Source organism: Protopterus annectens, chromosome 3.part1 (assembly GCF_019279795.1).
Source record: "Protopterus annectens isolate FY-2018-M chromosome 3.part1, PAN1.0, whole genome shotgun sequence".
Classification (NCBI taxonomy): Eukaryota; Metazoa; Chordata; order Ceratodontiformes; family Protopteridae; genus Protopterus; species Protopterus annectens.
The window spans coordinates 847,774,239-847,789,239 of NC_056732.1; the positions used below are offsets into that span (position 1 = coordinate 847,774,239).

The following is a 15,001-nucleotide window of genomic DNA, read 5'->3' on the forward strand; positions in this document are numbered from 1 at the left end:
TAGCTGTGTAATATAGTTTCTAGGTCGAACTCTTAAGATTGTTATTGTCTTGTATATGTTATTTTTTTAATTTTGTTTGGGTAAGGAAGTCATGGCACAATTAAAATAGCATTCCTTTTTTCTGTGACGGCCGAAGACAGTTACATAATGCAACATGACATGGTCTTGTAGGATCAGCAGATACCATAAACTACACAACACAGCAGAGATTATAAGCATATTTGTGAAGTATTGCTATTGAAATCCATTAATGATGTCAGTTATAACATGGCTCAAAGTAAATATTCAAGCAACTAAAACCAAGTAAATAATTAACAGCTGAATTACAATAACAATAACAGCTGGTATACAATAAAGGGATACAAAAACAAACCTAGAACAGGTGCTTTGCACTAAGATATTCTGAACCTCAGACTTTCTAATGGTGTTTCAGAATTTTTTCATCATTTTAGTACCTTGCTGCAATGTTTTGTTTGTACACTAGGTGGAGCCATCTGTTAGAAAACACTGGATGCACATTGCAGTGCAAGTTTGAAGCTAGCTGACAACCTGTAATATTGCTTTTAGACAGTATGATAATATTTTGAAGACTGTGCTTGTCACACGGAATCTGTTTTTCTCATTTAATACACACTCTAAAAGCAACATTACTGCTGAAACATCAGCAACTTATCTCTCAAAATTCCCTGGATGAGCTATTTGCATTAAATGTTGGCTGTCTTGGAGCTCCACTGCAGTGTAAGCATTATTATCTTGTAGAGTTAGAGATTCAGGTTCACTGTTGGGGTAGACTGGTTTACACAGCACTGTTCAGGTCACAAACTATGGTAGAAATTTGTCCAAAGACACAGTGTGAGCATATCAACAGTTATACAGACGGATGAGCCTAAGGCACAAGGATATACTGAAATCTGCTTCACACCAACAAGGTATCAAAAGTATATGATGATTGTTGCTGGGCCTCATTGCAGGTGGCATGGCATCTTAAACAAGAGCAACAAAATACCTGGATAGTATAAGATGATTCTGGAACAGTGTGGTCATTATACAGCCAATAAAGTCATTAAATTTCTCTATAACAAGGCAAAATTTCTGAAGTGATATGAAATAGCTTGGCAGGTCAAATTCAAGGGCATTTGAATTAAATATGCTTGCAGAATACTTCTAGGACAGCTGGTAGAAATGTTGCTGTTTCCAAAGAAATGTGTGTTAGTCATTAAATGAACAAATACCAAATCACATACCAAATAATCTCTCTTGCCTACACTGTGCAGCTGCAATTAGGTTTGCCTAGGATCTCTGTTGCCACTCTCTCTCCTTGCCCCCACACATGCTAGTAAGAATGTTTAACATATAAAACTGCCTGATTATTGTATAAAATTAACATAGGAAATTAACGTTACAATGGAGATGTGCAGGAAAGGAAGCTCTGTTGTTCCATTTTCTGGTATATTAAGTTTTTAACTTGTTTTCTTTGCAGAAGACCTGATATCCAAGTATCAAAAGAACTCAGAAGATAACTATATACTCTACAATGCTGGTAACATGGAAGTTTGAAATATATAGATCCCGCAAACAAAGTGAACAATCATGCAACTGTTTAGTATTCTCTTTATGTTAATATAATTTAGTAAGCAATGTATGGTATATTATTCACAGTTTATGCAATTGTTTACTTCTGTGTCGGTAATGTGAAGACATTTCAGCATTTTAATTGTGGTGGTCTTATTTTAAACTATAATGATCTTATTTTAATCCATATTTCAGCAGCTATTGATGTTACCAAAGTAGTTGCCTGGGAGTTGGTGCAAAGAATTAAAGCTATGAACTGTTCCTGAAGTCTAGAGTTTGATTCCCTTAGACTCTACTTGCCAACTCTGTGACACTGAGCAGGTTGTTCACCAAAAACATGCTCCTGCATTAAATTCTGAAAAAGGTCCGTGGAGATTAGTGTTGTCCCAACTTAATAAATAAACTTTATGTAAACAAATGTACTCATTGTGATCTCGTAAACAACACAAAGAACAAATGTAATGTCCTTCTCAAACAATGACATAACTCAAAGATAAAGGAACCAGCATGAGGAATATATATTATGCCAGCTATGCAGGATGTCTTATGTAGGACAGTCTGCTTATAAGCTTTGTAAGGAACAAACAGCAAGCTGTAGCACATTATCACTTACAAATAGTTATTTTTGCTTATTTCGTTATCTGGCTATTGACAATATCCTTATAAGAATGCATAATTTGATATTACTGTCTACCTCTGTTCTTTAAAACAAAATTAAAAAAACAGCTTATGTAAATAGCTAAAATATGCAAACGTTTTCTTTAACAATATTACAGCTTCTTTTGTGTATTTTCTCTGCTATCAATGTTACATGTTGAGTTTTTCTCTTCATGTTTTGGTATCTGATAACGTTGGTTTAATACACTCTCGGTAAACCTATAACCAATAGGGATCTTATCCTTAAGACTGTTCCCAGTTATACTTTGTTACAATACACGACATACAAGCAAGGCTGCTTAGCTGGGAGAGGGTGATTCTTTTTTGTGATTTAGCCAGTTCTTTACATTCAGAAGATATATGGGTCTCATGCTGAGTAGGACAGCAAAATCTTATTTTATTCTTGTGTGTATATGAGTGTGTACGTGTGCATGTATGAATTAAAAATGCTGCTTAGTAATTGGAGGGCTGCTAGAAACTGGAGGCAGCTCACAAAAGAAGGCGGAACTCTCGTTTCAGAAGGGCAATTCAGTCTTCTTACTCAGAATGTAGCATTTAATTGAACTTTGCTGTTGCTCGATCTGCTAGCTCAGAGTCCCTTATTGATCCAAGTGGAACTCTGAGGGTATAATTCTGAACTCTGGAGATGCTGCTGCTCAGGACTGAACTCCAAATATTGTGCTTAATGAAAAAGACAAGGCAAGATGCATCAGGATACAGACTTAAGGGCTCTGCTTTGGAAACAGCATCACTTGATCCATCTACAAGCATGAGGAAGTAGTCGGGAAGATTTACTTGTTCTGCGGTCTCCCATGTGACAACCGCACATAAACATTTAATAAGATCTACCATGCAAACAGCTTTTTCTAGGAGGCTGGTTGTGAAGCTCTGCAGGAGATCCACTCTCCTGTTCCTCCTGTTCTGGTTTGCATGCTGGCTTCTTGTGAATGCATTTCTCTTTGTCCACCAACAAGTGTTTTCTGAATATTGCACTGATGAGAAAAGCAGAAGGATTCTGGAAAGATTGGTATGTGTCTAGCTGTATAACAAATTTACAAAAAATATGTGTGTGTAATGTCTGCAAGTTGCTGCTTGAAATTAGTGGAGTGGTCCACTTTTGCAAACTTTTATTAACTATGAAGTTATTTTACAAACCTATTGATTCCATGGTCCTTTGTGTGAAAATAATATATATACATATATATATATATATATATATATATATATATATATACATATACATATATATATATATATATATATATATATATATATATATATATATATATTGCAATTAGGGTTGCCATTACGAGTGAGCACTGCATTTTGACAAAACATAAAAACGTGGGTAACCTTCCATTTATATGCAAGAAAAAACAGGCAGGGAAATGAATCACAATACACAGCTCTCAGGGCATGCATATGTCAAACGAGTATGAGCTCGAGTAACTTAAATGTTTTCATTTGGTAATATATAAGGGTGAGGCACCTTTTCCTTTGATATGCTGAAGTACAACAGCAATTGTAACCCAAAATATCAAACACAGTAGCTACAGCTAAAATTACATATATGTTGCTCATTTGTTTATACAGTATTACATATTGCTACATAAGTTATAATTTACATAGTAAGGAACAAGGCTGTCTTCTTCCTTTCATTGTCCCACTTCCAAGTTCCTCTACCCTTTCACAACCTTATACCAATATAACAATTTAACAGCTCATGCTGTATTAAGGATAATTTCTCTTTATGTACATTGAAGATCCTAAAATAAAAATCTGCTTTTTGATACAAAAAGGCATATTTCATGATGGCATATGCTGATACTGGGAGGGGATGAAGCAGAGAGAAAGTGAGAGAGAAAAGATATAGAAGGCAGAGAGGGGAGGGAGAGAGAGAGAGAGAGAGAGACAGAAAGGCGAGAGAATATTGTTTTGACTTTCAGCTGCAGAAATATTTGTACTGCATTTAATGAAATAATCATATGCACTATGTCTATGCATACATCTTGTTATTTTTCAGTGTTTATGTTCATTTTCACAGTAGTGTGGGCTTAGAGTTTACAGTAAGCAAAAGTGAGCAAAATCTGTGTCACACAACAGAAGAGTTTCCTCCTTAATGTAACTGTCTGCTGCACATCACATGCAGAAAAGTATGCTTGCATGGTTTATACTGCCTTCACTGGGAATGCTTGCAAAGATCGCCTTCATTTTAACAAGACTGAATGTGTGATTAGCATTAACTTCAACGATGAGCATTTACTAGCTTTGTAAGACTCACCACTAGTGCTGTCTGCCAGTAAACTCTGCTTTTTAATCAGCCATGAATTTTAGAATACTTCCCTATCATTCAGTCTCGGAACACGGATGTTTAATCGGCAGTGTTGTTACTTGAATTACTGTAGCACTCAAGGAGGTAGCATCTCTCAGGCTTCTATTTTATCAAGAGAGACAAGTGCAATGCTTTTACATTTACTTAATATAAGCTATAGTGCTTGTACTACGTCTGCGAGAACTTAAGTAGCATGTTCAAACTTTAAAAATAGTGTGCAAGTTTTAAACAAACTTTAATGCTGGTGTCTCCTAGGTTTGCTTACACTTTTTATAGGAATGACATGATGTCACCATAAGTATGTTGCCAAAACAGTGTGGTATACAGTTTAACTGTTAACTATGCTGTCATTCTTGCAAATACATGTAGGATGTTTCCTCATTCACTTCTCTAAACAAATCATTTTCCATTCAGATTTCAGTCTTTCCAGTGTAAATCTGTGTGCAAGTAGAAAAATGCTGAAATTAAAAACACAAACCTGATTTGCACTCTCCTGAGAAATTTGTCACATGTAATGCTGTGACTATAACTGTAAGCTTCAGTAAATTCATTTCCCACTACTCTAGTTCACTGTTGAAGAGCACCCAATAACAAGCAACAGACTTACGCCAACAACACGGATTCTAGTCTGTATCCAGTATCTGTTATAAAAAGACTTGTACTTCATCTAAATGAATTAAATGAGGTATGTGAATGCATGTACCTATGACATAATGGCTAGTGGCTTTTTCCAAGTGGACGAGTTTCTTACGTCAGTGCTTACTTTAGATAGTTTGGAAGGGTGTGATTTAAGAATCCTATATTACTGCAGTGCCAGTGGCACAACTGGTAGCCCACTTGGTTTTTGGTGTAGACGGCTGTAGGTTCTAGTCCCACACCAGGCAGATTGATTGCTGACACTGCAGTGCAGCATAATGGTGGTAGCTTAAGTGATGTAAAATACCCCACAGCACCTGTTGAAAAGAGTAGGGAAAGTTCCCTGATGTCCAGGTCAAATTTCCTCAAGTTGTATAAATACCACCTCAGGTCTCCTCTCAAAAAAGGCTGCTAGCCTAGCGGGACTAACCCAGTCAACAAAGAATAAATAACATGCTACTGCAGTGAATCATTTCACTTGCTGACTAATACATAGACTTCTGCATGCCATGGGCTAATGGTGAAGGCACTCTCCAGCACATATGACCTGTTAAATTACTTCTGTCTGAATTTGCATTTATGGAAACAGTTGAGAGAGTGAGTGAGATGCAGAGTAAGAACTCCCACCAGGGTGTCTGACTCACTACACAGAACACAAGAATATAACTTAGTTCCCAGCCTGAAGTATATAAATACCACCCCCCCCCCCCAAAAAAAAAAGGAGAAACTGAGTTTAAGCACAAGTTAAAACATTGTCCTTGAACTGCAGTTTGATTGATGTGGGAAAAAAAGAGCCAAAGTATGTAACTGAACTACATGCACCTGCAACTAAATACAGGTTAAGATCTGCAGGCTTGGCCAACACAGATTGTTTCCCAGTATTTAATGATAATAGATTTGTTAGCAAATAAAATGATCAAACTCCATGCTACGGCTAAGCAGCTACAGTGATACAAATACGCTTTACTGAAGACTTTCCAGATTCTTCTGCAACTTACTTGCTCTGCATAACATCCGAAGGACAGAAGAAAGTTAGGTATTGTCAGGAAGTGGATTATAATTGCATAGTGAATGCATATCTTATATTTGTAGTTGCATTCACTGTATTCATACGTACCATGCAAAAACAGTAAGCATGCAATTTATTAGGGAACATTTAGAAGTAAAACTCTTTTTTTTTTCTTAAATGCATTCTGTAGTTTTAGCTAGGAAGCATTTAGTGAATGTATAATTAGATGCTGACTTTATAAATCTGTATTGTTAGAAATCCTCTTTTTAACTTTAACATTTATATGCATTAAACAATTGTATGAGATGAAAATGCTTAACATTCAACAAATTAAGTATATTTCACTGACTCTTTTTGGAGCTTTTCAGTAGTGATTACTATGTATTTGTTTGAATCAAAGGCTGAAACATTTACATTCTGTACCTAGTAAAAATTTTTAAAATACTAGCAGGCAGTTAGCCTGAGACCATAAAATGGCACACCTATTTTCTTGTATAACAGGTAGGGCTTGCTGTTCAAACAATTATAGAATTTAGTTACTTTTAGAATGTTTCACAGCAAGTCAGTGCACCTCAAAAGGAAGAAGAGATTAAAGTAGCATGCACATTTATTACAATGTTCACTTGTATAATATATGATGCAAACAAAATTAAGCTTCACTACGTATAGCCTAGTTAGTAATATGTGTGCAAGTTATTTTGGTGACACTCATCATTTTGTTTACTGCACAAATGTTACATTTTGGATGTGTTTGTTGTTCTGAGAAGTTAACAGCAAGTGGTTGGCTTATGCTTCAAAATCTGCACCTATAATTTTCTCGTTCTAGTGCTATGTTCTGCCATTTGAAGAATAACAGTGTATTTCATAATCTCCATCTCTCCTGTCACTATGTAAACCTGCTTCTCTGTCTACTGCAAGTTATGTGATGATGATGTCTTAGCTGTAGCAGTGCGTTGCTGCATTCAGATTTTTTAAAAGTGGGGTGATTAAATATGTTTAACTAATGCAGCTATTTCCTGAATATGTTTGGGGGTATGACTGAAGAAATTATGCACAGTTAATAGCATACATCATCACCTTGTTCTGTACTGCAGAAGAATAAAACCAAGATTATGACCTAGGAGGAGAAACTAGGCAGTGAGAGGGAAGAGTGGAGAAGCTTGGACAGCTCACTTCTCCCAATGGGGGTGAGGAGAGGTGGTGCACTCAGGGACACATGCAGCAGTGAGATTTCTCTGAAGAATACTACTGTTCATACTTGGGAAGAGGGGCAAGACTGCTCAGAGGAACGTCATTTTTAGAAGTGAGAGGATGTCCTCCACAGTCAGCCTAGTGCACAACCCTCTCACCAGCATAGTGCTAGAATTGTGTGGGGACTAGGGCAAAAAGCAAAAATACTCAAGCCACCCGTAATGGCTGTCTAAATGATGGCCCCTTCCAGGTGATGAGGAATGATTGCCTGATTGATTAGGCGAAGGAGCTGATGAGCAACAGACAGTGGATGCAAATAAAGACAAAAAAATACAATACAGATAAAATGAATTTACTGATTTATGTATATGTTCATACATGTATGTTTATTTGAGTAGTGTACTGAGCACAAACAGGCACATTTCAACCATAGCCCAGGAGTTACAATAGAAATGAAAAAAATAATTTTATTTTATTTATCCTTTGTTGGCTGGGTTAGTTCCACTGCTCCAGTCATCTCTTTTCATGGGAGACCTGAGGTGGTATTTGTACTACTAGGAGAAATGTTGGCAAGGGTATCGGTGAGCTTCCTTGACTTATCATTGTTGTGAGTGGGACCCATTTTGGGGGAGCACTTCCTGTTTCCATTCCAGGTGTAGAAACGGCCCAGAGAAACAGAGAGGCAGATGGAGAGAGTAGGAGATGATGGTGTGGTGAAAGAAATTAAGGAAAAAGAAAATATCAGGCCCGGAGAATGTGTGCAAGATTCTGAAGAAATGTTTCAAAGCAACCTGTTTGATGGAGATGAGTCAGCAAATGATGGGTGTATAATTACAGCCCTCCAGTTGGGAGGGTTGTGGGATGACTTACTTAAAGAAATGGTGGAGTGTGAGCCAGTAAATGAAGGAGATGTTTCCTGGGAGAAATTATGAAGAAAATACACAAGAAGGATGCAGAGACAATCCTGAAGACTAGTGGTGAGGCAGAAAAGAAAACATATGCAGAAAAAGTAAAAGAAGGTAAAAGTGGAACAGCAGAAAAGAAAGCAAAAGAAAATGAAAAATGGAAGTACGTGGAAAGGATTCAAAGTAAAGAAGACAAAGAAATGGACGGGTATGAAGCATGGGACAATTTACTATCTTCTTTGAGTGTAAAAGCATGAGGTAAGAACATGTATTCTTATTAACAGAGACATTATGTGACATTATATCTGAGACTGTTTTTTTCAATGGAAAATGTTCTTGCTGAATATGAAAAAAGAAAGACTGTAACCCATGTAATCGCTATGTGACAAAAGCATTTAACAGGGAAACAAAAAAGAAAATTTATGTACACTTTTCAACAGAGGTAGGAAGAGAGACTTTGAAAGGACATTTAAAAGTTTTATGTAAATAGGTACTGGACAGTGCAAAAGTTTATGCCAAAAGGGGTTTATGGACTTGTAGCTGTGATTGTAATATTGTGTTAAAAATAGAAAGAGAAAAAATATACATATACCAAGCGTGATAAATGTGGAAGGGAATAGGGGTGTTATAAAATACTGGGGGCAACCCAAAACATGTTTTTTTGTGTAAAAGAAGACAATTGATAAGTAATCATAACAAAAGAAAATGCCATATTTCTGGGGATATGGGACATGATGCAAAAATGTGAATTGAAATGTTATAAATGTAACAAAATTGGACATTGATGGATGATTTGCAAAAATGAAAATAAAAGTAAGGAAAAAGGAAACAAATGAAAATGAACAAAGAGAAGAAAATTTAGCGGTAGCAGAAATAGAAGAAAAATTAGATGAGAAACAAATAATAAAGAGGACATAGAAGAAGGCTGTGAAATAAGTGATGAAGAAGGCATGAACTGGGAGGCAGCAAAAGGAACATGAAAATAATGTTATTCATAAAAGGGTTAAAGACAGAAAAAGACAATTTAAATGGATAAGTACAAAAGGAAAAAAGAAAGGAAATGGATGAAAAAATATATATACAACTAAAGACTGGGGTGTGGTAGAATGGGTAAGGTGTTTGACTCACAGACACAAGGTACAGTATTTGATTCTCACTTTTGGGAAGGAAATTGGTTAGGCTTAGAGTGGCCTATTAAGAAAGTTAGCCTAATAACTAGCGATGAACTTATTAAACCATGAATCTAAGGAAAAGAAAAAATGAAAAATTTAGAGTGCTTACTGTAAAGAAGGGGTGGGAGGCTGACATAATGTTTAAGATATTTACCTTGCAGACACAAGGTGCAGGGTTTGATTTTCACATGTGGTAACTGACTAGGCTTGGTACTAATCTATAAACCTAGCTATGAACCTATGTAAATCTAAATAGTATTAAGAATATGGTAAGAAGAATAGGAAATTTGGAGTGGTGTAGTACATGTGATGTAGATGGAATTATATTAGAAGACACAAGATTTTTAACAAAGGAAGAAAGATTACAAACAGTCAAAACAGGAGGAGGAAAGATATTCTGGAATTTAGGGAATGAGAAATGTTCTTGAATAGTTGTATTCTGTAGAAATGCAGTAAAGATATTAGATGTAACTTTAGCAAAAATGGGAATATTAACCATTGTATATTTAAAATTGAAAGAACAAGTACATAGAATTATAACATTATATGCTTATACTAATTGTAAAGAAAGAGAAAGCTTATTTCATCAGATTTTAGACTATGTAGTGATAAATATGAATATTATAATAACAGAAGGCTTTAAATGTGATTTAAGAGTTAAGTATAAAAGGAAAGGAGATTGCATCAGAAAAATGTTAGAAATCATAAGATGTGATAACTTAAATCTTTGAGACAAAAATTCCTGGACTTACACAATGGGTATGAATATAACTGAAATAGATTATTTAATATTGTGTCAGAGTATTTAGTTATAGGAGAAGAGAAGGTAGTTGATACAGGATTTTCTGATCATCTTACAACATGGCTAGAGATAAAACAAAACAATGAATATATAAAAAATAGGCAAAGGAATAAAAATGATAAACGAGAAAGCATGGCATGAAGAAGGAAAGAGATTATTAATGCAGTTATGGAAAGATCATATTACTATGACAACAATTTATAAAAATTGGTCTGACTGGTGGATGATATTTACGGAAAAATATATTTTTTATAGTAGCAATAAGATGTGAGAAAAGTATAGAAAAATATATAAAAGAACATATAATGATGCATTGGGAGATTTAGAACATAATGACAGAAAGTATTTTGACAAAGGGAAGGAATTATATGAAAGAAATCAAGAAGAAATACAAAAAAATGTTATATATATGCGAAGATATTATACAAGGAAAAAAGAAGAAGTATTAATTTACTTAGTAAATGAAGATGATAGTGTAATGAGAGACATAAAAATGCAAAAGGATAAATAGAAAGAACACAGGAAAAGATTATGAATAGTGTAGTACAATATGTACAAGAAATGTTTAAAGAAAAAAGAAGGTAGTAAAAAAATGCGGAGAGTAAAAAAGTTAACAGAAATAGACAATAAAGAGTTGGAAAAGGAGATTTCTTTAAATAAGTAAATATAGATTTGACTGCAGGACTAGATGGGATAGGGTATGAAATGTATAAAAATTAAAGAGATTGGCAAAATAATATTTTTTTAAAGATTTTGAATGAATGGATAAATTAAAGTTTTTTTGTATAAAGAATTATATAGTGGAATATTTAAATTCACAAAGAAGAAGGAAGATAGAAGACAATTAAACTGGAGACATAGAATTGAATAATAATGATTATAAGATCTTTATGAAAATAATGCAAAAGATATTTGAAACTAAAATGGCAAATATTAGGGAAGATAACATATATAGTATAAAGAAGAAAAAAAGCGAAACTAACTCCACCAAACTCCGAAAAAAGGATGCGGAAGACTCGACTGCTAAACCACCTCAGATTTAATGTTTGTGGATACAATGCACACACAGCACGAACACTAAGAATAAAATCTTGCTTATACCAAAACCATGAACGCCTTCCTAGTACAAGCGTTTTCATCCAAGTGGACTTCATCAGATAACACATTAAACAGTCACATACATTTAATATACACAATTAAAAATATATTAACCAATCAGTTGTCCGAATGTTCTTTCAAATCAACAAATCAAGCCTCAAACTAATTAATAATTCATTATGCTATGCTCTCGTGTTTAATTATCTTTGGTTCACGTAAAATTCATTATAAACTTGTTAAAAAGTGTTATTAAAACTATTATTTAAAAACTGTTCCTTCTTTATAAATATTCTATTAAATATTCTATTAAATAAATTAAAATATTATTTGTTAAAACAATTGTTTCATACAAAAAAATGAAATTTAAAACATTACACAGTATTTTATATTGACTTTAGTGCCATCTGCTGCCAAGTACATATAATTACACCTTTTTTGTTTTTTATTTTTTATTTTATACCTTGGCAGATCTCATTTTTAAAAGGGGCAAAATGGATATATATTCATTTAATCCAGGTGATTTATTAGCTTCCAACGTCACCTGCCACATATATAGTGTAAAGGGGAAGGGTTGTCAAGAATTATTAATGATAGAGAAACTGTGGATGATATTATGAACAGAAAAGAAGAAGTGAAAATCATGACAGGAAACCTTAATAAGGCATTTGACACAACTGGACACAAAATCGTATGGGTAATAATGAAAGAATATAATATAAGTGTGAAAGTTAGGAAATTATGTGTGTCAGCGTATAATAATAATAAAGTAAGAAATATTTATAAATGGCTGGTTAAGCCAATAGGTACATAAGAAGAGTGGTGTAAGACAGGGATGTCCAATGAGTTGTATACTCTTTGCATTAGTTGAGATGTGATCGTATGTGAAATAAATTACAAAATGATGGAGGCGGGGTATATAACATCTAAAGGGTTAAGAATTTCTGTTCTGTTAGCATATGCATATGACTTTATAATAATTGCAAAAAAAATAGATAAAAGAAGTAATAATTTGCACAAATGAGTGCCTAGAGATGATAGGAATTACTTTAAATAAAGAGAAAAGTAAAGTTTTAGGTGATGTAGTAAAGATCAGGGGAAATATTTTACAATGAATAAAACTTCTGTGTTAGGTATAAAATTTGGAAATAAAGATGTTAGTGGAATTCAATGAGAAAAGCAACAGAAGAAATAAAAACAAACCTGTCATTCCTGGAGAACATATAAAATACCATTCAGAAAAAGGCTTATTTGATAAATTCAGTACTGATGGGAACAATAGCATACTTAGCAAGTGTATTTTTGTTGCCAGCAGTATTTGAAAATGAATAATTGCCAATTTTTTTTCATTTATATGGGGTTCTGGATTAAACCCAGTAGAAAGAAGAGTCTTTGTGTAAATAAAGGAGAAAGAGGTTTAAGGTTAGTTAACCCACTGGTATATGCTGTTTCATTAAATGTGTACAAAGTGTAAAAGAGGGTGAATGAAAAACATGAGAGATTAGTAATAAAATTGTATGATAAATGTTGGGGTATGGTAAAAAAGAGTAAAAGAGAAAAAGAGTGTATGAATGAGGAAATAAAATATAATCAATAAAAGATATTTTGTGGAAAATAAAAACTGGTGATATAGAAAAAAGATAGAACAGTATGGTATAGGAATACTATGTAGAACCATGGGAAAATCTAACAGATGAAAAAATAAAGCTATAAAAATAAGAAGCAAATGGTGTAATCAGAAAGTAGAATGTCAAGATTTTTTTTGGAGGCTAGTAATACATAAATTGCCAGTAAGAGAAAATATGCCATATATGAAGAAAAGTGATAGAATATGTTTACATTTGTCAAGAAGAAGAAACTATGGAACATGTGTTTTGAAATGCAAAAGAATTAAAAAGTTATAGGGAAAACCATGTAAAGAAGATGTTTTTTAAGTTATAAAAGAAGTGGATAAAATAAACATGGATATGATTTAATATAGATATTGTAGGGATAGAAGTAAAGAATGTTTTAAAAGAATATATAAAAAGTTATTTTATGTTATATGGGTTATATGGAATGAAAGAATAAATGAAAATATGTTTAATGGTAAATGGATTTTAGCAACAATATTAAGTGAAATCAGATGGTGGTTATGGAAAAAGGAGTGGGGGTCTAATGGGGATGTAAATTTAGTATGATTGTGTAAGCAAATACACACATATATATATATATATATATATATATATATATATATATATATATATATATGGTATATGGGTACGTGTCACTTCACCTAAAACCCATTTCAACTAAACTCATTTCACTGAGACAAAATCACCTAAAGTTCATTTCACTGACAAGTAGTACTCTAATGCAATTGAATGGTATATGTCCTTTTCCCCACTGTAGTGCGATTCTGGAGTTAGTATATATATTAAGGGGAGGTAGGGGCACAGCCCACCTCATTGGGGGGTGTGGGGGTTGTGTTTTACCAAATAATGTAAAACAAAACCAGACAACATAAAACCAAAATAACTGGGGGGCTACTACCCCCACACCCCTCAATGTGGGGGGCTGCACCCCCCACCCCTTTTTAATATATATACTAATTCCAAGATCGCACTACAGTGGGGAAAAGGACATATACCTTTGACTTGCCTTATTTTACTACTTGTCAGTGAAATGAGTTTTAGGTGAAATGAACTTTAGGTGATTTGGTCTCAGTGAAATGAGTTTAGGTGAAATGGGTTTTAGGTGGTGACACGTACCCATATATATATATATATATATATATATATATATATATATATAAAATATATTTGTACATTTGTAAATATTTATAAATACGTAAATATTTTTTTAAATGAGTTATTTTTGCATAGAAATAAAGGACCCCTTCTCATATTGATAGGTGCCATGGAATCTTTTATATTTACACAAACTACCACTATCTCATGCAGATGACACCTCAGTTTAATATTTCATATAAAGGACAGCATACTCAGGAGTGCAGCACCCCCCCCCCTCCCTTATACTGCACTGCAGTCTCAGCAATCAATCTAGCTGTTGTGGAAATAGAACCCAAAGTCTTCTGCAACAAAGGCAAGGGTGCTACCTGTTGCTCCACTAACACTGCCATATATACAATAATAATTGTATAGCTACAGAAAATAAGACATAGTGAAATTGAACAATAAACATTATAAGATGTATAAACAAGTTCAAAACATTAAAACATGCAATGTATCTATCTATCTATCTATCTATCTATCTATCTATCTATCTATATTTACAAACAGTACAGGATATTCTGTAATTTAAAATCATTGTTCCAACTGAATGTAGCTTAGCTGTTACATAAATATATGTTAATATGGTAGATGTTGTGAAAGGAATTTTGGTTAGATTACTTTAAAATTATTGGCAGGTATGTAAAACAGAAGGATACTTTATTTTGTACTATCTTTAACAGCTTCATGCTAAACTTGCTCTATACCGAGGTGTTGCGGAGTGAGTCACAAAACTGGGTCCAAGAATGGAGAATGCATGGTATATGGAAGGAAGGGAATTGTAGGCCTTGTAAGCAAAGGATACCTGTTGGTTTGAGACCAAAGTTGATATGGAATTTGCTTTGCTAACATCCTGTGG

The 15,001-nt window shown here is 33.9% G+C and overlaps 1 protein-coding gene across 1 annotated transcript in view; it reads left to right on the top strand.

The window, feature by feature from the left end:
• Window positions 1–2,751: 2,751 nt before the first annotated feature.
• DIPK1C (divergent protein kinase domain 1C) overlaps window positions 2,752–15,001 on the top strand; it is a 212,381-nt gene continuing 200,131 nt past the window's right edge. Inside the window, exon 1 of the mRNA XM_044067126.1 lies at window positions 2,752–3,256. Coding sequence (XP_043923061.1) covers window positions 3,080–3,256 — 177 coding nt within the window. The 5' untranslated portion in view covers window positions 2,752–3,079. The remainder of the gene's footprint in view (window positions 3,257–15,001) is intronic.